General features: G+C 33.5%; 2 protein-coding genes and 1 non-coding gene across 3 annotated transcripts; 2 read left to right on the forward strand and 1 right to left on the reverse strand.

Moving 5' to 3' along the window:
* Positions 1–31: 31 nt before the first annotated feature.
* Positions 32–1,602, reverse strand: Pex10 (peroxin 10). Its single transcript, XM_068768832.1, has one exon. The coding sequence runs from the start codon at positions 1,550–1,552 to the stop codon at positions 731–733; it is 822 nt and encodes a 273-aa protein (XP_068624933.1). The 5' UTR covers positions 1,553–1,602; the 3' UTR covers positions 32–730.
* A 523-nt stretch (positions 1,603–2,125) lies between these two features.
* On the forward strand, positions 2,126–22,141 carry LOC137925475 (protein CIP2A homolog L). Its single transcript, XM_068768922.1, has 20 exons — positions 2,126–2,438; positions 2,634–2,815; positions 3,088–3,166; positions 3,240–3,470; positions 4,360–4,499; positions 5,513–5,639; positions 6,728–6,836; positions 7,937–8,053; positions 9,255–9,358; positions 10,249–10,365; positions 11,550–11,675; positions 13,569–13,676; positions 14,373–14,543; positions 15,197–15,292; positions 15,517–15,623; positions 16,777–16,924; positions 18,304–18,405; positions 19,118–19,249; positions 20,231–20,376; positions 21,967–22,141. The coding sequence occupies exons 1-19, from the start codon at positions 2,292–2,294 to the stop codon at positions 20,369–20,371; spliced, it is 2,484 nt and encodes an 827-aa protein (XP_068625023.1). The 5' UTR covers positions 2,126–2,291; the 3' UTR covers positions 20,372–20,376; positions 21,967–22,141.
* On the forward strand, positions 15,699–15,769 carry TRNAG-GCC (transfer RNA glycine (anticodon GCC)). Its single transcript has one exon. It is a non-coding gene; the product is annotated as a tRNA-Gly (tRNA).
* Positions 22,142–24,952: the final 2,811 nt, after the last annotated feature.

The following is a 24,952-nucleotide window of genomic DNA, read 5'->3' on the forward strand; positions in this document are numbered from 1 at the left end:
TATAACATTGTTTTATTATCACAGCCACCAAAGATATAAAAATATAACAAACCTGCTTTTGCCCATTCAGAATCAAGCTTCTGTTACAAAAAGTTACAACATAACAAAAAATAACTTTTTTTTTTAAAGTACAGATGAGTGAGGCATGGGTAAGCCCTCATCAGGTGAACCAACAAGAAAGTCAAGGTTGCAGGAACTCACTGGCAGCCTGGGGAGGCCTAATCCTTGCAGTGGGCTTCTATCTGCTGACATGATGGTGATTTATTTATATATTACTATAGGAACTACATAAAATTTTAATATAAAATTTCACAATTACATTATCAGCTCCGAAGGCCAATATATATTTAACTGAGCTTTCACAAGTATATAATGGTATATTCAGGTTATACTTTATTATTGCTTGAAGATAACTGTGAAGGATTTCTTCATACAAGATACATGGCCTGTCCATAACGGTGTAATTTTTACTGTTTAAAGAAGCAATATGAGAAGGTAAACATACATTTGTCACTTGGAAATATTAATTAATACCCTTTAAGCTTAATCTTTTTTTTTCTAGGTAAATTTAAGTTACTTCATTTATATAAACAACTAATCATACTTAGTTTTTTTAACATTACCATTAGTCTCTATTAACTGTATATTATCTGATGTATCAATATATACTTAAAATTTTAAGATTTGGACATCTTTTTAGTAGTACAAAAATTATGTCCATTCTAGTGTATTATAATTCACCAGGATAATAATTCATAATAGGGACAACTGTGTTCTTAGTAAAAGGTGTTCTGCATAACGGACAATTGTCCAATGCCCCATAACAACACTGCATACAAAAAAGATGTCCACAATGAAGAACACATGGGTGCAATAGCTCTTCTAAACATGCTACACATGTTTTATTGCTGTCAACTTCATTAGGAAAATTGGATAGTTGTTCTATATTCTTTTTAGCCTCATACAGAGACTTCCCACTGGACACAAATGCATGTAATAGAGTAACAAGACCTAATAACCTTAGATGGGCATAATACGCTGCAGCTGCGGGTCTTACGTGTACATAATCAATTCCCGACACGAACTTGCCTATTTGTAAAGGACCTCCATTTATATATGATAGTGCCCTATGTATACTTTCGATTTGAGGAACTATATTACCTAAGGCTTTAACAACAATCAAAAGAACGTTTTGTACTTCAGGACGTAAAGTTCCATTCACTTCTATTTTCTTTTCAACTTGACTAAGCAACTTTCGGGTTACAGTTTCGCCAAACGCTGACAGCAATATACTGAGCAGCCGATTGCCGTATGTTGGTAATTTGTGATAACTTTCATCAACTTGTACTATTCCAGAATATTCTTCGCCTAGTGTTTGGAGATCTTTGAGCGTGGTAAAAGATTTATAAAGTAACGAAGAAATTGGAATTGTTTTTGGAGCATGGTGAGATGGTATTATTCGTGCCAATTGTCCAGCGAATTGTTTTTCATAGAAATCATCTTTTTGCCAGGCTCGTAAAACTTCGGCTGGTTGTGCTTTTGGCAATGCCATTTTTATAACTAAGATTTATATATTTAGCAATGTAAAGTTATTAACTTATGACATTAAGATTACAATTTATGTGTAATAGACAAACATAACAAACTATAGGTTACAAATTTAGTCTATATTCGCGTTGGGCATGACAACCTTTACAGCCTTTAAAGCTAAGGTTAGATGATATGGATCTTGTTTATCAGATCGGGCCATTAAATTATAAAAAAAACATGTGAAGGAAGTCAACATAACAAAATACTTGAAAAGCGGAATTTGTGTTTAATAAATTTGTTTTAGTAAAATGCCAATTAAAATTCGTTAGTTACACTTTTCCTTATTATTCTACATTATTCAACACATTTAAAACTTTTGTATTCGTCGTTGTGCGTTAAGAAATAAAAATTTTAAAGTTTATAAAATTAATTATTGAAAGTTATGTTCGAATTGTCTTTTGCAAAAATGTTAAAGAAAATGTTTATGGTTAAGTGAGACCAATGGTTGGCCGTTGATTTTGTAAACAGATTGTTGAAACCAATAAAATACGAGACGTTTTTTGACATATAACACGGAATACAACCAATCGTAAACATAATAACAAAGAAACAGTTGAAATTAAAATTTTATACTGTATTGTGAGATTATGTATTTGTCGGTTTTATAAATATTTTGCCGTTTGGATGTTATTTCTTTATTTATGTAAATTTACAGACAATCATATTTAATTGTATAGTAATCCTGACTGAGTAATATAATCATGGAAGTGGACGGAGTAGACAATTGGAGTTGCAATGCACCCGAGGTTGCTAAATTTGCTAATTTAAAAGCATTTATTACGGCTGCTCGTGAATTTGAAGCAACGCACAGCGAATCCGCAATTAATTTAATGACTCGGTATTTAGGTGTAAGTAATAATATTCAATATCATTGCCAACGTTTAAAATGTTTATATTTCTTTCATATAAAGACGCAATATCTAGGGTTACATATACGTACTGAAGAAAATTCGTGCATAATATTTTCAAAGTACTCAGAATTTTTTTAGTCGTAATCCAGCTTATCTTTCGTGTTTGAAACTTTTTTGTTGTTTCCTTTTCAGCTGATAGCATCGTCATGTGACCTCTCAATATTTTCACCTGGACGGTCGGAAGTTTGTGCTTTCTTCAGTTCCCTTTGGAGGGTAATGAGCGACAGTAGAGGTCCTCATTGGGCTGGAGTGGCTGTACTGGCACGGGCTGCTATTGAACCAAATGCTAGATATGCTCTTACTCATACATATAAGTTAGTATGTTACATTAACTCTCTAGAGGGTGATTGGTTACGGTGTAAAAGTTTTTATCGGGTGAACAAATACCTCATTTGCTATCAATTAGTGTCTTGTACACCCTATCCAAAAATCTGCTTCAGAAATTATAAATATAGATAAAAAATACTATTATATCTGTAAATAATCATGCTATGTATTATATATGTTATACATTTATGGATATAATTAATACACACTCATGTACCATTGTGTTAATAATTATTTAATGATTTATTGATTCTTTCAGATTTATGCCAATTCTTGCTCGTCTCTTATCCAATGTTATATCAAATGATAAAAAAATAAAATTGCTTGCGGTTATGCAGGTAATACAACTATATATTGTACATATAAAAAAGTAGTGATTTTGAGCTATAAATAATCTGTCTGAGTTTTCAGGACATCTCCTATGGTATCAAAATCAGTTGGCAGGAATCCTACCTCTCTGGACTTATGAAACAACTCACAGACTGGATTGTACAACCTATGATAGAGCCTCAGCATCAGGCTATTGGCCACAAGTCATTGACAGTCCTTGTTAATATATGTTATGGAAATTTACCAGCAATTTATGCACTTATGAGAACAGTAGATGCCAAGGAATTTGTTGTACACTTAATAAGCCTAAAGGTACAGTTGGTTACTATACATTATCTATATAAATGTACATAATATTTCCACAAATGTACTAACTCATCATAGTATCATAATAAACAAAATTTTAACTGCATGGGTGTTGATGGAATATACGTTAAAAATGGATGTTTTCAAAATATAGCTTTTTTAAAACTACACTGGAATTTATTTATTTGGTGTATTAACAAGTGCCACTAGTACTTTAAATTTTTGAAAACATTACTATTATTTTTGAAGATTTGAGTGCTGTTAGTCCTGTGTGCTTTTATAGCCTCATTAGATATGAATCCACGGAATGGAAGAATCCTTGAACTTTTAAAAATAAAAACTAGACAGACATATTCCATTATGCACAATGACATTTGCATGCAAATCCCAGTCCTATGTGTGTTATTGTTTAGTGTTTTGTATTTGAGTGTGTGGTTTGGAGGGCAGTGAAGACCACTTGGCAATCTAAGGTAGGATACTGGTCCTACCTTGGAGCGCCGGGACAGCCACCTCCAAAAACATATTAGTCTATCTGTTGTGTGGTGCCTGATTTTGTTGGATCACACGTGTTTGGTGTGCAATGTGTAGCAGGTGGATTTGATGCTAATGCAGCGGGATTGGCGGTTGATGAGTGTTTGCTGCATGTGTTGTGTGATCCTAGGTTTGGAAAACCCTGAGATGGGATAGTTGAGGATGACTTTAGAATCCTCAAAACAATGTGTTTAAAATCTAAATACTTAATTTTTTTTTAAAACAAACTTATCTGGCCAGATCTACCTGCGGTGTCATTTATGTTGCATAATAAAAATTCATGCATATGGATTTTGTTAAAAATTAGTGAAAATTGTTAAATGTATCTTTTGAAAATCTATATATAACGTTATCTTTTTTCCAGGATGGAGGCTATGGAGGAGTGGAAGTGTGTAGGCTTTTACTCTGTTTGTCTGGAGCAACTCGAGGCGCCGCGGCTACACGTCAGACAGATGTTCACAGTTATTTATGCTGTACTATGAAGACATTTAAGAAAGCAATTGTGTAAGTATTAATAATTGTTATGTTAGCTATATTGCATTTGGCTCTGCTACTCCTTCACAGATTTCCAGTTCCAGTTGGAATTGGCGGTAGGCATTGTTTGTTTATTTATTTAGGCTGACACAAGGACACCCAAGAGGGCTGAACCCCAGCTTGGCACATACCATAGGTAATACTGAAATGTTAGGTGCATGTTTATCTATTAATTCAATCCCTACTGCTGGACATAATAGCATATAAAGTACTTTAAATAAATAAACTTTGTTGAATGTTTTTTATATGTATATATCATCATTTCACTTAATAGTATATGTCTTATAGTATGCAGAGGATACTGCTGTTCACCCTCTGGAAACTTGTTTATGAGCAATTCTATATAATTAATGCACAAAGTGTGAATTATGTATTGAATTCAGGGATTTGGATATGCCTATGATTGCAAGTCTAAGTCCTCAACCACTGGGCTACTACTACTTGAATGTATGTCAGGGGTTGCCAAGCTTCCTGATAGTTTGAGCCATTATTCGAAATTTGAAAATTTTCGCGAGCCGCAATTTAATACGCATTAAAATACTCAAGCGAATGTTTTTTTCCAAAAATTATATCTATTGAAATTATATGACAAAAGTACAAAATATGCGTATTGAATTTAGATATTATGGCACACATGTATGACAGCACTCCAATAATACTTTTAAGATGCTGGTTAGTTAATTATCATCCGTGTTCAGATTTCTTTAATTTTATGTTGGAATAATAATAATAATTATTATTATTCACCCCAGTAATTTGTTTCGATTTCCCAGGAGCAGACATAGATAATATAGATTTAAATATTGAAATAATTGACAATCAATTGAAGCCAAAAATAATCATTCAAAGAGCCACAGTTTTGTCACCTCTGGTATATATAATGTTGTACATGTTATCTATTTTGTGAGATTGACTATTAACTAGTGTAAGAATATTTCTATTATTATATATATAAATTAATAATTTCATGTTATTGTTTACAGTGACAGGGATGCAACGCAATTACTTCATGCATACACCTTTATTAATGATTTATGTTCAGATAACAATCTGCAGAGCTATGTATTGACTTATCCTAATTTTGATGCTGCTCTCAATGATTCTTTGAAGGTGAGACTTTTACATCTAATTGATATATAGATAAACATATGTTTCAGACCACAATGACACACACATTTATACATTCAAAACAATTAAAAAAAAGACATGAACATAAAGCGTAATCCATAAGACTACATTAAAATTGTTAATTTATCCTAATTAAACTAAATAATAATGATTCTCTATGTGAATATACTTGTATAAGTTATTTTGCTTTAAAATTACTTAGGTTTTTACTCTCAATTAGTAACATGAATTACCTTTATTTTATTTTAAAGTACAAGTAAAGATCAGAAAATTTAAAAACAATGATAAATTGGTTTACAAAATGGTCTTATGATGTTACCGAAACTGCTGGACTTCGCCTTAGGTATGCGGGCAGCGAGACGGGGGGAGTAGCGACCGCTTCGTTCCGTCAGTCTTAACATTTTGTTCCTCGCCTCGATTTTGCTAGCAGTTTCGGTAGCACTATAATATGATGTTATTTTTGATGCCAAAGCTAAATTTAAAAGAGACAGTCCGCTGCAATTTTAGTCTATAGACGGCCACTACAAGGCATACACCTCCCCCAAAAATATCTATGGGGTGATATACCATAATCACCACAGTTGACATGTGGCTTAGCCGTCTTAGTGTGATAGTATGGAATGCACTGGATGCTGCTGCTCATTCTCGGGAAACTTGTTTGTAAGCAGTGGCAATCTTATATAATTAATGGACAATGTGTGAATTATATCAGACTGTATCAAGAGATACGAACCTGCGACCTGTGTATGCAAGTCTCTGTCTACCGATGGACTACCACTGCTCTAGCTCAGCTCTGCCACCTTAAGCTTTGTGAAGGTGTAAGTGCCAATGAGCAAACAGCTTTTGTATAAAAATTTTTGCTGTTTTTGTTATAAACCTTGATATTCCTAAGGTTTTAACTTCCTCTCTAATTCCTTACATTATTTTATATTTCAAATTATTTTAGTAATATGTTCGTCAATAAATTTTTGAAGTTAGTATTATTTTAAAATATTATCTTTTATATTTTTGTGAATGATTCAGTAGTACAAGGTGATGGTTCTATATTTGTTATTCATATTGTCTTCCAGGACACAGATGAATTGTGCCTCTCAGCTGCAGATGACACAGGCGAACCGGAGAACTCGGCAAGTTGCTTGCAGAATACATTGAAGTTCCTCACTGTTTTGGTTAATTTAGGTAAATCATTTATTTAGTTCTATCATCTCGTATAGGTAAAAAAGAAGAAAATACCTAGGTTGACTGCTAAAAAATATAGGGCAGTCTGCCATTACAATTAGGTTAAAAGAGTAAATCTAGACACTTAAATAACATAAGAGTGTCTGTTTGTTATATTAAAATTACTGCTTTTTACTACATGCATATGAATATCTATATATGGTACATATAAGAAAATCACATTTTTTAAAAATTTTGTCTGTCTTTCTGTTGTACAGACAGACTGACAAAATGGCGATTCTCTTAAATGGCTGGAAAAGTTTTGAAGTAACTTATACTGGCAGGTAGCTGATATCGCTATTGCTTTGTAGTGTCTATTTGCTGACATGATGATAATGTGATTCGCCCAACAGAGTAAATATTAAAAAAAGCGATATCTACCTTTTTACTCAGTAGTAAATTGTAAGGATGCGGTTACATGAGACAAAACTAGTCTAAAATAAAATAACTGAAGTAAACAATCACTGAGGCAACTGGAATTTACTCCGTATGATGATGGCACACATCAATTTCTGTCAAAGTCTATATCGTCAAAAAATAATTTTGGAAGCGCCTAGACGATTTTGCAGATGGGCGTCTTGACTTTATAATGATTATTAAATGTTGTAATGTCTAATATTTATGACGGTGTTAATAAGGTTGACATGTCCAAATATAAGTGGAACCCTATATTAAATATTATAAAAAACAATCACTGAATGAACATGTTTAAAAAATCATTAGTGGCAAGTTAAAATTTTTTGTTAAAACTGAATACCATGGAATTAAAGAATAAAATCAATGAACTATAACTAAGAAAGAAACAAGCTGACAGTTGTGTGAACGTTTTAAAAATTAGCTGCATGTGAACGCATCCTTTAATTTCCTTGTAACTTTTGGCGGCCACCAACTATCTCTCATCTATCTGTCTTTTTCACTCGTATACAAAAGCGCAGTTAAAGAGCGCTATATTAACGGGCAACCATATTATTCTGGTGAATAAAGCGTTGTTCGATATTTGAAATCTGTGATGAAATACGAAGTACTCTAGCTGGTTATTAAAACAGTAATGTTTATTTCAGATTTATATTCATTAAGATGTCACCATCCTCAGCTGATATGTCTGTGTATGAAAGCGAGTAGAATATGTTTGTCCGAGTCGCTGGAATTGTTTGCTGCGATTGTAACACAATACAAAGGTACATTCTTTAATTTTAAAAGAGATTTTTTATTAGAACAAGTAAGTTCATGTAGCTTAGTAGTTAGTGGACTTCTATTAGCAGATATTGTGACCTAAAGATTTCTGGTTAATAAATTATGGAGGTGGATTTAATAAATTACTAATTAATAAACTAATAAAAGGAACTATTTGGTGCCTACTTATAGGCACCAAATAGTTTCTGCAGTTTGTTGTCTCACTCGCACATGCTATAATAATTATCTGTCTTACTCGTTCATTCCCAAAATGTTTTTCGTATTATGAAAAACATTTTGGGAAAACTTTACTTTTACATAAAAACTACTGGAATATTCATATATCTGTTTTGATGTGCGTTCTTAAAAAATTTAATAGAGATTAGGTATTTATTAAGAAGATTATTCTTTATAAAGACTTCTTAATGATGTATTCACCTGCTGGAATATTACAATAAAATACACCTATATGCATAAAAACATTCACAAGTATAAGATAAATAGTGATGTGAAAAAAGTTTTACAAGTGAAATAAAGATCGGCATGCTACACCGTTTTCTATGCTTTATAAAATTAATAGCTTGTGCTGGCAAATGTTTACAAAATTACATACCACTTCAGAATAATGGCTCTAAATTATGTTATGTAAAACATTGGAAAAAGTTTATTTAAAAAATATGTACAAATATCTAATTACATTGCAATGGATTTCTAAAGTAATAAATAGAGCTTGGGAATAGATTTTTCTAGTATTGTATTATAGTCTTCATAAGTTTGTAGTTTAAGGTAGGGTTTGTTTCAGACCATTTAAAATTCTCATAGCTTTAAGTTGAAGGATTTTCTTATAAGGAAGCTCAGTTCGATTGTAGTTTTTATCAAATTTAGCTTATTATTCTTATGACATACACAAGTGGTTACTATAAACTATCCAAAGTGAATGACAATGAAAAATATATGAAAAACGTTTAAGACGTTCATTTACAAGGTGGACCTCGTTAAAGTCCTAGGAAAAAGGCTTTTGGAAATCTATGGGCGAAGTTTTGTCTATGACGTCCTGCGACTAAAATGGTGAGAATGAAATTAATAAACGGTTACTGACAACATAGTAAGGATGTGTTTACAATCCATCTATAGTTTAAACTTTAAATTTGATGTTGATTGTTCCTGTTTATCCTGTTTAATTGACTTGAAGTGTTTTGGGACTAGATGAAGGTCGGTTACCACAAGAACTGATTGCTGTGATAAGTGACGGCTTGCCAGCTTTGCTTGTTCCACCAGCCTTGGAGCCGGGAAGAGCTGGTCTGCAATGGGTAAGTTTTTATTAGTGTAAATGGAGTCTGTACCAACTATTAGCGCTGGGGTACGGCGCTATAGGGGAGGACCTATACGCCTAGTTACTCTACAAAGCGTCCGTCTAAAGAGAAACAACTAATAAAGCATATAGGAAGGAGGTTTTTGAGGGAACCCCTTCTCTAGGTTATTATAAAAAGGGTTAAGCAAAGCCTCTATAGGTCTCTGCCACCACCCAAAAGTGTTAATGCCAATTGGCAAATAAGATTATTTGTGTGTGTTAAGAGATAGCCATTAGATTTAAAATGTCATCATCAATCAATCTACCAAAACAAAATGGTCATAACAATGATTGATAAAATGAACCAAGGAACGCTCTGAAATCACTGTAATGACATATGTAAGATAATCATTGAAGTAGAACTTTCAAATACAAAAAGATAAAATTTTTACTACCTCTAAATATTCCAAATTTGACATATCAAACTTGTTGCATGAACACAAATTGTTCTATCTAGAACAGAGGTTTACTCATTCAGTTTCTCTGCCAGTAAGTCGATAAATCAATGGTATTGTTACATAAATTGAATCCAAATGTCTATACATTTACATAAATAACATATTAAAGGAATAAAAGGTATCTATCGAAGAACAGTGGCATTACATTTTTGAAAATGTTTCTAATGAAGGTTAGCAGATGGCGTTGGTTTAAAATAAAAAAATCTAAAAAGTAAACTTTCATAAGTTTTTAATTTTTTAAATAAATATGAACATTGAAACGAGCACAGAGTGGCTCAGACCTTGTTAAAGTCTCGGGAATAGGCTGGACACGGGTCGCTTACTACTGGTCTTGCTGGAAGTCTATAAGGAGGCGGTGATGATAATTATTTAAATTGTCTCTTATTTACAGTTACAAGTTGTTGGAGCGCTCTGCGAGTCCACTGAAACTCAGGAATGTGTAATGCAAGAGGTGACGCCTGACTCTTTCGAAGATACGTTATACAGTGTCTTGCAATACACGTCACAGGTATCATTATTTTAATAAATCCTTTAATATATCAATAGATAAATATTCATAAGCCTATTTACGTATTTAGATGAATATGGCTTGAAGAAAAACATGGTGGAAAAAACAGGCTAAAAATGTGTTATTAATTTGTCAATAGCAACAAATATTGATAAGCCTATTTATATATGTACATGAAATGTGGCTTAAAGAGAAACATACGTACAAAAACAAAGTGGAAAAAACAGGCGAAATATGTGCTATGTAACTTCCAAATGTCTACAAATATTATGCAGTGTTCACAAATTAAAATGTTTAGTCTGCAACCTATAGACGCCCACTGCGAGGCATAAGCTTCCCCCAAAGATATCTATTTGGGATATACTATAAACACCTCGTTTGGTAGGCGGTTTGGTGATCACAATGTAGTATTATGGTACGCACAGGACGCTGCTGCCAATGCTCTGTATACTTGTTTGTGAGCAGTGGCAATCCTATGTGATTAATGCACAATGTATAAATTATTCAAACCTGGACGAAGCATTACTATATTATTTATAGTAATATATAATTATTAAATCGAATATTTCTGTGAATGGCCTGTTACGGTCCAAATAAAAAGTTATTATAAACTATATGACTTTTTATATTTAAGCGTACATTTTTTTAGGTCCTCAACACACTTCGATATCTAGATCATCGTATATCTGAATACCTATGACATATGAACATCCACCTTAATTCTACCACCTGGCTGGTGACATAATCCGTTAAAAAATAGTCCCATTTCATAATATAAGACTGTATCCTGAGATTCGAACCCGCGACCTACGATCGCAAGTCTCAGACATCTACCGCTGTGCTACCTCTGGTCACAAACCATTAATATCCTAATAATATAATTAAAAGTTTAGTACCACTTAATTTATCAAGTTTGACATATAAATGCTATTAATTTTAATTTGAGAACCTAAGAGACAGACACAAAACAATTGTGCAAAAGCCGGTTAAATACACACAGGTCATGCATATGGTCAGACGTACCTGTCTGTTTTAACTGTTTTCCCTTAGTTTTTTAGGACTATAAAATGTTTAGTACCTCTAAATATTTAAAATTTGATATTTGAATCTTGTTTGCTATTAATTCAGTACCCAATCTGTGAATTATAGTGACAGCACAAACACATAGAACAATATGTTTTCAGAATGGGCCCATTGGTATTGAGGCCTCTCAGCAGGCGGTGATCGTGGGTTGTCGCACCGCGCTGGTTCTGGCCCCACTGTCCAGGGATTGGGAAGCGGCGTTAAATAGGCTATTAGTTCACCATCAGGTAAGAAGAGGCATGACTTCAGCTCATTGCATAACCTTTCTGGTTTAATTTTTTCTTCTATTATTCAAAGTCAAAATGGCTTTATTATATAAGATCATTACTGTAATAGTAAGCTTAAAATTAAATTGTGGTTTAATTACAATTGAGACACTTAGAAAGGTTTTTAGCTTTTTTGTTAATTGAATTAACGAAAAATGTTTTGTTTTTTTGATTTTATTTAATTTTAATTATCTTTATTTTGAACATACTTAGAAATAATATAAAAGTAATATGCCTTGTGAAAGTGATTTTGCTTAATGAATTTACTAAGAGATTAATTATCGCTTTCTGGTAGTTTGTTATATATCTGTGAATATTTAGAACACTCTATGGACCCTAATAACAGGTACAGTAATTTTGTTTTAATGCCTTAGATTATATTGAAAAAGATAAACTTTAATTGGTCTTAAATATACAAAGATTTTTATGTTAATATATAATGTGGTTATCGCAAATATATTGTAAGTGCAGTGTAAATAAGTGATTCCAGTGGAATCATCATATATATAAATATCTCGAAAAACCGTTTTAGGGGAATAAATCAATAAATAACATAAAACTTAAAATTTAAAATCCATCAAACTTAACATTACTTCCATTAAATATTAATATACGGTAAATTCTCTCGACCATGTAAGTATATGTTTCAAATAAATAACAATGTGTTGTTCTGAAAACAGATTTATTTTTAAAAACGGTAGGTAACGGTAACAATAATCACATATTTAATGTTTTATACCATTAACGTACCTCAAAACAGAGAAACGACATTAAAAGTTTATTATTTTAATTGTTAATTCCTTTCAAAAATTTATTCTGCAATATTTTAATTATCACTCTAACATTTCTAATACTAACTGCTTTACCGACTGACGACCCCAGTGGACTCCATTATAATACCATTATTATCAGCGCCATCTATGAAGAGTCAAGGTTGAACAGCTACTGATTTACAGATATTAAATAAGCGCGGCAAAACAAAATAGAATTATTTAATAAACTAGTTTCTTTACATTACTATTAGCAAGATTACAATTGCTCAAAATTTATTTCAGTAAAATAAATTTAAACTTTCGAAGTTTATCATGAAAGATTCTGTATACTCTTAGTTTGGCATGAGGTATTTTCTTATTTGTGTACTATTATAAAATCATCTAACGAACTACAAAAATGAATCTAAAATCCACCATTCGCATTCTAGGCATTAAGTATTAGATGTGTTAGGTATTGATTATAAAAGATAAACATAAAATAAATTCATTTAACAGGACTCATATTAATCGTCAACCGTTTAAAATCTCTTTTTTTTTGGCTCTACTCTGCTTCGCAAGCTGTTATAGATGTAAGAAAGAAGAAGGAAGAAACTCTACAACTAAAATTTAAAAAAAATATTGACACATACATGTACATATACACTAACTGTTAGATAAAGCCTGAATGTATATAAAATTAACGATATCATTCCAAAGGACTTTAATCATTCAAATATTCGTTTAATAATATACCTTTTACCGACGAATTACTTTTAATATGTGTTTTGAATTTTATAAATGGTATTCCAGTAACATTAGAACAAAATATAAAAGCTTCTATATATTAATAAATATTTAAAACGAATTAGGATGGAAAAAGGAAGTAATAAAAGTTTTCATGTTTAATTCAAATTTAATTCAATATTTACTCATTGAAAAATGAAAACTTTGTCAAAGAGATATATATATAAGTGAATCAAATTTATATACCTATATCTACCTCTCTATCTTTCTATCTATCTATTTTTTATTAATATAAGTAATAGATTAATAAACAGTTTAAAAGGAAATATGAAAAAAAAAATTGGTTTTTAATTTCCAGGTCCGTAAATTGCTGTGTGCCGGCCTTACGAGCAATAATGGACTGAGAAGAAAGCAAGTACTACAATTGATTAAGCATCACTACTTTCCCTCTGATCAGATGAACCAGGTACATACCTTATAGAGAAGTAAAATGGGTTGTCCAATATACCGCGGTACACAAAGACGAAGGTCTAACCAATGTGTGTTATCTGTGATGAATTACGGCAGTGACGAGTGGTTTCTCACTTTGGACTTCATTGGCAAGTTCCATAGTAGCTCTCCAGGATCGAATCAAGAATGAGATCTGTAGACGAACGAAACAGAATGACATAGCCCAGCACGGAGGACTGATGGTTGTTGGGATCTCAAGGTTTTAGAGTGCATAACGGACCAGCAAACGTAGCGCAATGTCCAACACATGTACCTCAAGGTGGACAGATGACCTCGTCAAGGTAGTTGGGAAACGCTGGATGCAGGCAGCATTCTACCTAATATGAGGGAGGCATATGTCCAGGAGTGGACTGGCTGATAATGATGAGTGTTTTTTTTTCATTTCTTAACTAAAATCTCATTACACTCATTACACACGGTGCGAATAACGAATGGCCACCCAGGTCCTAAAGTTCTGAAGTGGAGACCACGGACCAACAAGCGCATCGCCGGTCCACTCACAGGACAGATTACCATGTTGAGGTAAAGGTCTTGTTGGAAATATATCACAGAGGCCGATGTCCAGCCGTGGACAACCCAAGTTTGAAATGTTGATGATGAAGGTGAATCCTTTTACTTGAATTAAAATATAATCATCGTGTTATTTTTTCAGGTCTTTGGTGAGAGTTTGCACAATGTATCGGAAGTCAGCACAGAAAGCCCGTCGCCACGGGCCGAGGCGGAGGCCGAGGTATCTTGGGCTGCGCAAAGACTCACGCCCGTGCAAGAGCATGCTATAGATATGTTAATAGCGAAATTGAATGAAGCACTACACAGCGATAAGGTAGCGTAATATAATATTTTTTTCAGCAATAGGCTTTTCTCACAGATTACATCTTTCGACGATCGTAATGCTGTTACGGTACAGAAGTGGACGTTCCAAAATCTTGAAGCCCCAGCGGGCTATGTGGTCTGACCACTGCCACTTCAACTTGCCAATCCTTTTGGCTGCCTTAATACTTTAGTATGTCTATGAATCCTCACTCCTAAACTGCTCTGGTAGTGAAATCGTCCCAGCAATCTCTGTGGCGTATTGATTGGGTTTGCCAATGAAGCCCGAAGTGAAACACAGGCCCATTTTATATTATACATTTACTTGCTCTAAGGTAGAAAATGAATGTTTTAACTTATATTTACCTTACTTTACTTATATTTGAATGTGTTTTCGATAAACTTACTATTTTTTTAAAATATGGCTGAAGTCCGCACATAATATTGAAAATATTATATTTCTAACCTTACAGTACCTTGGTCCTCAGACATACAAAGTGTAATTTGTAGTCCAATAGGTTCTATAGTATTTTTTCATGTTTTGGTTAGGTTATATATTCTTATAATAATAAATTACATTATTTAATGAAACTATTGTTAATATAAATATTATAAAATAAAAATTAATAAATTGTTATTAAAATATCTATATTTCTTTTACTTTAGATAACGGATATAGCGACCTCTAGCGTTATGGAGTTGTACGGGTATAAAATGTCCTGTCTAGAACAGAGGTTGCACTCCCATTCTGTTGCTTTGCAGGTAAGTCGATATATAAACATTTTTATATAAATTGAATTCAAATGTCTAAATATTTGCCTAATAAGAATCAGAGCCATCTATAGGATAATAATGGTATTACATCTTCAAAACATTTTTCAAATTAAGGCTAACAGATGGCGCTAGTTTTACTAAAATGAGTTATATAAGTTAATTATTTTATATAATCAATTATCTTTTTTATAAGAATTATTTTTATGTTTAAGGGCGCTACAGATCACATGGCCTCACTTCAGCACGCGCTTGCGTTGTTACAAGCGACAAACTCATCGCAACAAGATGTTTTGTATACGACACAGATGCAAAATGAAAAGTAAGTAAAAAATATATATAATGCTTATACTAAGAATTCTCTGAATAGATTACAATATTGATAGCTATCTATCAAGCATCGGTGGTTCAGTGGTAGAATGCTCGCCTGCCACGCGGGCGGCCCGGGTTCGATTCCCGGCCGATGCATATTTCTTTTTGTATATATTTATGTGCAATTTCTTGTCATATCTAGTATTATTTTTGTGTGTGTATATATATATATATATATATATATATATATATATTTAGACAGTAGTTGCATAAATATAAATGGTGATTAGTTATAAGTGTAAAAGCTTTAAAGGGGTGAATAACTCATTAGTCAGCAAAAAAATTTTACACGTATTTCCTTCCCCCGAAATATCTATGAAGGGATATATCATAATCGCCATACTTGGCAGGCTGGTTGCAGATCGCAATGTGGTATTATGATACGCAGAAGACGCTGATGCCCAACCCCTACGAACTTGTTTGTGGGCAGTGGCAACCCTATATAAGTAATATTGTGTGAATTATATAAGATTAAGTCCTGGAAATCGAACCAGCTACTTACGATCGCGAGTCTCTGTCCTCTGGGTGTTAGTTTATTTTTTTATCGGACTGCTACAGGCCAATTACTTTTGACGGTACAAAGTGCAGAAGTATGTCGTAAAAAATTATTAATTTTAATTTGTAATTTGTATTACCTGAACTTTTAAAATGCTTTTTCATGCGTTATTATTATTACGTAATATTTTATTTCTAAAAGTATTGCTTTTTGATAGAGTGTACCATATATTAATTGGTGGAAAATGCGCTATACTTTCACCTCTTTAAAACTTTTATACCTATAATATATTATAACTGATTGCCTAATCTAAATTAAAAATTGTCCTCAAAATATTAAAACAAGTCTGTATGTTTGAATAAACAAGTGTGTTAACACGTGGTATACAAAAAATAGCATTTTTGCTACATTTTTAAGTAAATTATCTAAGAATACTACAAATTAGTTTTTTTTTTAAATTAAGAGAAATGCATGTCACACTGAATAATAAATAACATTTATTTGAATGTAAAACTGATATGATGCGACAAATATTTTGTTAATAATTGACAGTTTTTCACGTTTTATTTTTCTCTGAAATTGTCACGCAGCCGTTATAACTTTCTAGACTTAAAAAGACAATAGAAGAACTTCACAAGCAGTTGGAAGATGCGGAGACCACACTCAGGGGCTTCCGTGCCAAGTTGGCTGCAGAGCGGCTTGACAAAGAGAATCAGAAAGAGATCTTGAGGAAGGAATGTAGAACAGAGATGAATGTAAGCTATATTTATTTATTAAATATTTTTTATTTATTTAATCACACACCTCTACCAATGTTTTATGCAAAATTATTAACCAGTATTAATGATTAGTGGTAACTCAGCGGTAGAGGTCTGTAACCAGGGATTGTAGGTTGTTGGTTCGATTCTCGATATAAAATCTTTTTTATATATATACATATATATGTATATACATATATATATATACACACACACATATATATATATATACAGCAGTGCCCTTTGCGTACCATATGAGACATTGCGATCGCCCACCCGACTGCCAAGCGAGCGGTACACCATTATCACCAGGATTACTAGCTAGTGGTAGAACTCGAATAAAAATAAACATTGTATTAAAGATAAGAACTAAAACTGTGAACTTAATGTTTATTTTTATTCTTGTAGTTTATACTTATTTCGTAACTTTAGATGTGATTTCTGGTTACAATGTCTTAGAAAATAAAAGTGTATATAAATTAATTATCATATAAATTGTGCCCATGCATAGAGATACAACAGAAAATATATCATGAAACTGTTGTTTCAGTATAGCAAATTCATAAAGCATAGAATGCAACTAAAATAAGCGTTCCATATGGCACATTGCATTCCATGAAGCGACTATGCTCAAAGGTCCCCATGAAGGGACTTTGGCTTGAGGTGTCACTTGTCGATAATACCAGTTTAGCATTCAGACTCTATGGCACCCAACAGCGCTGAACCTCGAGTTGGTCGGTTGCTATCACCTTGCTAATATTATTGCTAATTTGGAAAGCTTAGCGATGAAAGTTAACGATGGAAGAATCAAACTGTGACTACTGCTCGAATGGCATTAGTAGTTTTTGCGAGTTTGAAGTGGCAGGGCGCAGAGGGCGCCTAATATAAGACCTTTTTTATAGAAGTGAAGTTCTCGGGGTGCCGAGGGAGCCTCGGCACGAGCATAATATTATTATACGAGACTGGAACACCGCATTGTTCTTAGATCGCTCTATGAGTCAAGGTCGCCTGGGAGTACCGAACTTCGGCTTGGTCGGTCGCTATTGCCTGGCTAATACCACTTCGGAAAGCGTTAGTACTGGGAGAAAAAGTGACGGAAAAACTCCGCTTCTCTCTAGTATGATCGGGGGTTGTCCATCCTCTGTGATATATAATCCGACTTCTGTGTGGACTGTTGGTTTTGGAACAGCTTTCGAGAAAAAATTCGTATGTGAAGTATACACGCTATACTCTACCACGCTAGTCCAGTGACTTCTTGTATGTCACCTTTGCAGGTTTCTTTACGATTACTGAACTATTTAATAGCAGTAGCAATGCAAAATATTTTTTAATTTTATATTACAAATAGATTAACATTTTTTGTACTTTGTTTTTAGAACATGGAAGCGGAAATGAGACGGCGGGAGCGCGAAGCAGAAGAAAGGATAAAGCAAGCGGAAGGCGAGTACAAAGCTTTGCAGAAAAAACTCGAACAGCAGGTAAATATAGATTTAAACAAAATGTCGAACGTAATAAAATTAAATAAATTAAATTTATGTTTGTATTGAGTTCTTATACTTGCTCCAAAAAATCAAAATGTTTAAATATTGGCAAAATGAATTTAGGATATAAGATAAGATTATTAAGCTTTAAAAAATCTTAAAATAAATAATCGTAATTTCTTAACTTCAGTCTCTAATACAAGAGACTGGTATTAATATACAGGGTGATTGGTTACGGATGTAAAAGTCATCATTATTTGTATCACTACTAAAATTAATTATTGTGTATATTTGTCTATACAGATTTTGCATTACTAGAAGATATTGGCTTGTCGCTTTCTAAAAGAAATAAATTGATTAATGTATTATATTTTAAAGTGTTTATTCATTGGAATTAGGTGTATAAGCTTTAAAGCTTTTTGTCGAAAAACCTATATATTCAATACAATCACCTGTACTTGCTATATATTAAAAAATAATAGGACAGCCCTGCAGTTAAACTCAGTTATGGCAATTCTGTAATGATCACGAGCCAGTAGACGCGGCGTGGGCAGGCTCCCCACCAGGTTACCTCGAACATAGTTAAGATCATGGAAAGTCACTGGATGCGGACAGCATAAGATCGTTGCCGTGATGATCTTAGGGGAGGCCAATGTCTTGCAGCGTGCGTCTATCAACTAACATGGTGATGATGATTATTTGTCTCCAGGCTAATAAGAACAGCGAGCTGGCGGGTGTCCTGATAAAGTTCGAAGAGCGTGTGAAGCAGCGCGACAAGAGACTGGAGGAGGCAGCCGCGGCGGAGGGCGCGCTGCGAAAGGAAATCGATCAGAAAGACAATGTGAGTATCGACACTCTCTTACCTCTCATCAACATCTTCATTAACTTTTTCTTCATCGCTTTTATAGTTGTCACCATCGTCTTTTCTTCTTTTGTTACTTTCATCGTTAGCGCCATAAGCTAATATCAACCTTTACCTTCATTACATTTTCTTTTACGATGTTGCACCCACAGTTGTAATTTCCAATAGTTACCTTAAATTTTATTGCCTTCATCACTGTCAAGTTTTTCAATTTTATCACCTTACACCATAAGCTATGTGTATATGACCACATAACATGTTAAACGGATATATATATTTATAATAAATTTAAATAACAATTTTATAAGAATAAAATAGTAACATCGAAGACAGGCTGGCTGATTTGTGACTATATCTTTTTCACGTTCATAAATCAGATGTTATTTATTGGAAATATTAATTATTAATAATGATATGATTACAAGTTAATACATATTTTTAAAGTACTCGTATTTTCCTTTCGCTTTTTATCACTTTATTGCATACATGTAGCTTGTACAAGTAATTCAATTATATATATTTGTACAGAGAATATGTCTTGAGTAGCGGTAGTCCAGTGGTAGAGAACCGAGACTTGTGATTGTAGGTTGTTGTGCATTAATTATATAGGATAGCCTCTGCTAACAATCAAGACTGATGAGGACGGGTAGCAGTGTCCTCTGCGTACAATTAGACCACACTGTGAACACCAACCCGCCTGTTGGGCATGACGATTATGTTATGTACTCACATAGATATCTTTAGCGGAGGCCTATGCCTTGCAGTGGGCACCTATGGGCTAAAACGACGATGACGGATTGTTTTTCTCTGCTTATTTATTTGATCACCACAATACGTTATATTCCATTCATATTCATCCATTTATCTTAATATTAGTTTTATACTGTGTGATTTAACAATATCTATCTTCTATTTTCAAATATATGAAGTTAAAAGTATATTTTATCTTATTTATTTTAGATGATAAAGCAGCTAGAAAAGACGGTGGTGGAGCGCGAAAACCGTCTGTACCAGCTGACCACGCAATTAGAGGAAATGAAGAGAGTCCAGGAGATGGTGGCCAAGCTTATGAGCAAGAGCGCTTCTACGGCAGCCAGCTAATATTGGTATACCATCACTTACATGTTACACATATATGACTAATTTTTATTAAAGATTTTAATTCATAGATATAACCTGTTGAATATGTAGAGGTACATTTAAAGTTACACAACATGCTACTGTAATTAAAAAGTAAGGTACAATTGTCATTTGAAATTTGTTGTCATTTGAAACAAACGAGGGCCACGTCCAACAAATCAAATAATTGGTGCTTGAGAATCGTCGATTGACAAATAGAGACCTCTATAATAGTGTTGGGATATCATTTGGCACAGCCCAAACCATTTTATAGGGTATTTTATATTTTTCTTTTTTTGCGTTTCCGTAATCACCATATTCGCCTGATTTGACACCGAGCGACTTATACTTTAGCTATTATAAAAGGCCAATGCGGGGACGCCGTTTCGATACGATTGAGAAGATAAAAACCGAATCGAAAAAGGGTTTATACCGAAAAAAGATTATTCCAACTGTTTCGAAGACTGGAAAAGCATTGACAAAAGTCCGTTCTATCTGACTGGTATTACTTTGAAAGGGATGCAATTGATTTGGTAGAATAAGTATAGAATTTATGTTTTTTAAAATTAAATTACATTACTTTTTTATCACAGTATTATTATATCATTAGATGATATCCAGCAGCACCGATATTAGTTGTATGTTCGATACTGAAGTTATTCATACGTATATCTCAGAAAAAAAATAGTTGTAACTAGGTAACATCAATTTTGAGAAAGACGTCAATCATCAAATCCAATTCGTGATGAGTTGCTTAATTGGGCAGCGTCCGGGAAACTACGAATCTCAACTCGAAAATATTGCTGTGTCCCAAGATGTCTACCTCTGTGTTACAAGTGATGTCTTATAACACTGAAATGTTGTCTCTATCACCGGTGAACCTCATTGGAAAGCTTTTAAGTGACACTGTCGATCAATAAGCCTTAGAGAAAACTATGTTTGGGATTTCTCTACGAGATTGAATCAGGGACTAGGAGATCCGTAAACGAGCGAAAATAATCGATATGACCATGTGGACTGGAATGTTGAAGTGGCAGTGGTAAAACCACATAGGGCAGCTGGGTTTTAAGGTTGTGGAGTAGAGACTGTGGACCTATAAGTGTAGCGTAGAAAATCCACCTTGCTTATGTCCAGCTGTGGACATTCTACGGCTGAAATTCAAAATAAAAAATATCGTTATTCAAATAGGCATTTGCACGCTCTTTTGAACCGTCAATTATTTTAGCATCATTGTTAATCTAGCACTGGCTTAGAATGCTGATTGGCTGACAGAAACTAAACAGTTGCTTTTTTAACAATTTGACAACACTCGATGTATACATTATAATATCAATCATGTGAATAAGTCAACAAACCAAGTTCGACACAACTAAAAACTCTCGGATGCTGTAATAAAATTTATTTAACAATATACTTTTATTTTAAGATTTAATCTAAGAAAAGAAAGGTCTAGGATATTTTTTTGGACTTTATTATATATACTTACAAAAAGACCCATTAAGGATTTGTTAATTCTATAAGAAGGAATGCAAGGCATTTCTGTTTAGTTTAATAATTAAAGAAATTTTGTTTTCCAGGTTCACAGTGTTGTTTGGAAGTCTGTACAGAGATGGAAGTGGTACCATAAATGTATACAAGAACGATAAAATATTTTTGTAGATCTTTTCATATTGCGTACAGGAATGTATTGATAATTATGTCGCTTAGTAGTCAAATTATTGTATACTATTGTTCAATTTATAAGACGAATAAACGGCGATTTATATATTTTTTTCTTTTTAAAACAACCAACCTACCTTTACTTGAGAATGTGTTACGAAAATTGTATATAAGACACAATGTATTATAGTGCCCTAGCTCTCAAAGTGGTCCACTAGGACCACGGAGTGTCGAGAAAGGTCTCCGTTGGTATGCAAAAATAATCTGCTGTCGGTATGGAAGACTAAATTGCAGATGTTTTCAGAAGCTCAGCCACTCCTTGTATTTTTTGGGAATATGGTAGAAATGTAGCTGCATAAGGTTCACTGGAACCAGTAAAATATCGCTGTTTCGCGCCTCAGAAAAGTGTGAAAACAAAAAAAATATGTGCTTTGCCGCAATCCTTGAAGGTGAACGGACGTTACGAATGGGCCGATGTTCCCCTCCGTCTCGCCGCGCATACCTACGGCGCGGTACAGCGGTTTCAGTAACACTATAGTCGACATCAGAGAGAATGTATACTTCCTCTAACAATTTATTGCTTTACTGATTTAGGGGTTTACAGGTAGGTTCCCAAGATAGCCATCTAGTTTCATTATTGTAAAGAGAATTAGAATAGGCACATTCTGTGTGCCACTTCAAATGCGACGAAGCTATTAATGCTTATTGTGAAACATCTTTTGTCGATGACGTAAAAATATATGATTTACGTGCTATAAGAGTTAAAGATGCGTTTACACTTATGTTTATTGCTTCTGTTTTCCTTATCACTCGGGGGTGATTTTATATTTATTTTTATTCGACGTGTAATATGACGTTACTTTACTTATTAATTCATGTTCAATGTAATAATTTTTTACAAGAATACTATAGATACATTCATGTTCCGAGCGATTCTCATTGCTCACAGCTGAGTATCTATTACAAGTGTAGGTTAGTTACATTCAACCTCACGCCGTAACGCCTTCCGAGAGACACTCTCCTATTTCGACGACGCGATAACAATAAGGCTAGTCTATTTATATATAAAGAGCATTAGGTACGGAAAGATATTTTTTATCTATATAAATAAATAAAATGAAATACTAATATGTCAAGTTAACGGCATGAATGTTCTTTACGTAACTCTATTATGGAATTCTTGTATTTATCAAAGATAAATGGCTTTTTACACATCTGCAGGAATAATATCGTGGAAAATTTCCAGTCACGCGGCCTATAAGTTATAATTCTATTGCACTTTATCCGTTGCTTAAAGTTCATTGTATCTCAATAAGACGTTATTTAGCCCTAGTTGAGAATCTCACGGTTAGCAAGCAGCAATGTGAATCTTTTAAAAGTTCAGGCTACATTATAAAACAAACTATCCTAGCTAGTGAGGGCGTCGAAGAACGTATATGGAAGACATCCCTCGATCGTCCTATAAAGAAATATGGTAGGTGTTTTTCAACAATTTCTGTCAGTGCTAATGCTTTATTACATTTATTCGCTTGACCCTATCTAGGGAAAGACGAAAGAGGGTCTTTACATTTTGTTAAATAATTTTTTTTACGTTTCTGCTATCATTTTCTTTCTCTCCATACACTCTTCATAATTTCTTTCACTCTTCGTCTATTCTTCTTCATAATATCTTACACTCTCTTGGCTTCCTTGTTTTCTTATACACTCCACCTTTCTTCCTTTTTTTTTCGCTCCTAAAATACTACAGTAAATTACTCCTTTTTATCACAGTACAGTTTTATCATTGTATTTTTTTTTGTTCTTTTTATCTATCTTATCTGTTTTATTAATATACTTTTTCATTTTTTATAATTTTTCATTAGATTCTAGTTCTAGCGCTTTCCGAAGCGGTAGTAATGCTAGTCAGGCAGTAGCAAAACGACTACCTCGAGGCACGACCCTCTCGAATGCTGTTAGGTTGGAATGTTAAACGTGTATTGAGGGACTGGGGCTCTTGCACCAAACGCCCGTCTAAGCGACCTTAGACCTAAGCTGCCTTCTTATTCGATAATATTGCATGTGATGTAGTGACGTTTGTCAAAGTTTCCGAGAGAATTCTCGAGCTAAGTTATGTAATGGAGGTGTGGCGAATAGCCACATACTCAGGTAAATATTTTTTAATATTTATAGCGGCAACTTTTAGTTGTCAGGAACAGGGTATGACAACCGAAAGGAAGAAGAAAGAACAGATGGTGATGCAACAAAGTCTAACATAGAAAACTGTAAAACATAAACAAGTAATAAAAACGAATTGTACACAGTAAGAAGTTTATATTATTTCTCCAAGAGTGACGCGCACAGAAGTTTAAACTAACTGCCTTCAACTGCCTTCAAATGTCGAGTAGAAGTACTATAACAAAAAAAAACATAACTATACCACACCCCAAAAGTTAATAAATGCACTTTAAAGTCGCGTACAATTTTAATATATTTTGTTCCATTAAGACAATATTCGAAAAATCGTAGAAGCTGTAAAAGTTGACAGTATCGAATATGAATTGTCTAAAATGTCAGTTGAAAAAATTGCGAAGTTTATTGACAAAAAACTCGTTTTGTTTGCACGTCATCGTGTGATGTACATAATTCCTGCCGGCATTGGACGGTACAAAAGTCAATACGTCAGAGATCCAATATTGTTCCATTACAACAAAGTTTATCGGACGCGGGCACTTCTGTTTGTAGATGAAATTGACGCTTTCACCCACACACTACGGAGTAATTACTCCAGCAATATATCAGCACACATACACTTGTTTACGACTTTAATATTGATACCTAGTGTTTTTCAAAGTTGTAGGAAGCACCGTCAAACAGGAACGTTAGTTTGTGATGAAAACGTTTTCTATTTAGCTTAATTTTTTTTTT

This window comes from Battus philenor, unplaced genomic scaffold (assembly GCF_028537555.1).
Source record: "Battus philenor isolate CCGP_79_NKW_IND1 unplaced genomic scaffold, ilBatPhil1.0.hap1 SCAF_27, whole genome shotgun sequence".
Taxonomy (NCBI): domain Eukaryota; kingdom Metazoa; phylum Arthropoda; class Insecta; order Lepidoptera; family Papilionidae; genus Battus; species Battus philenor.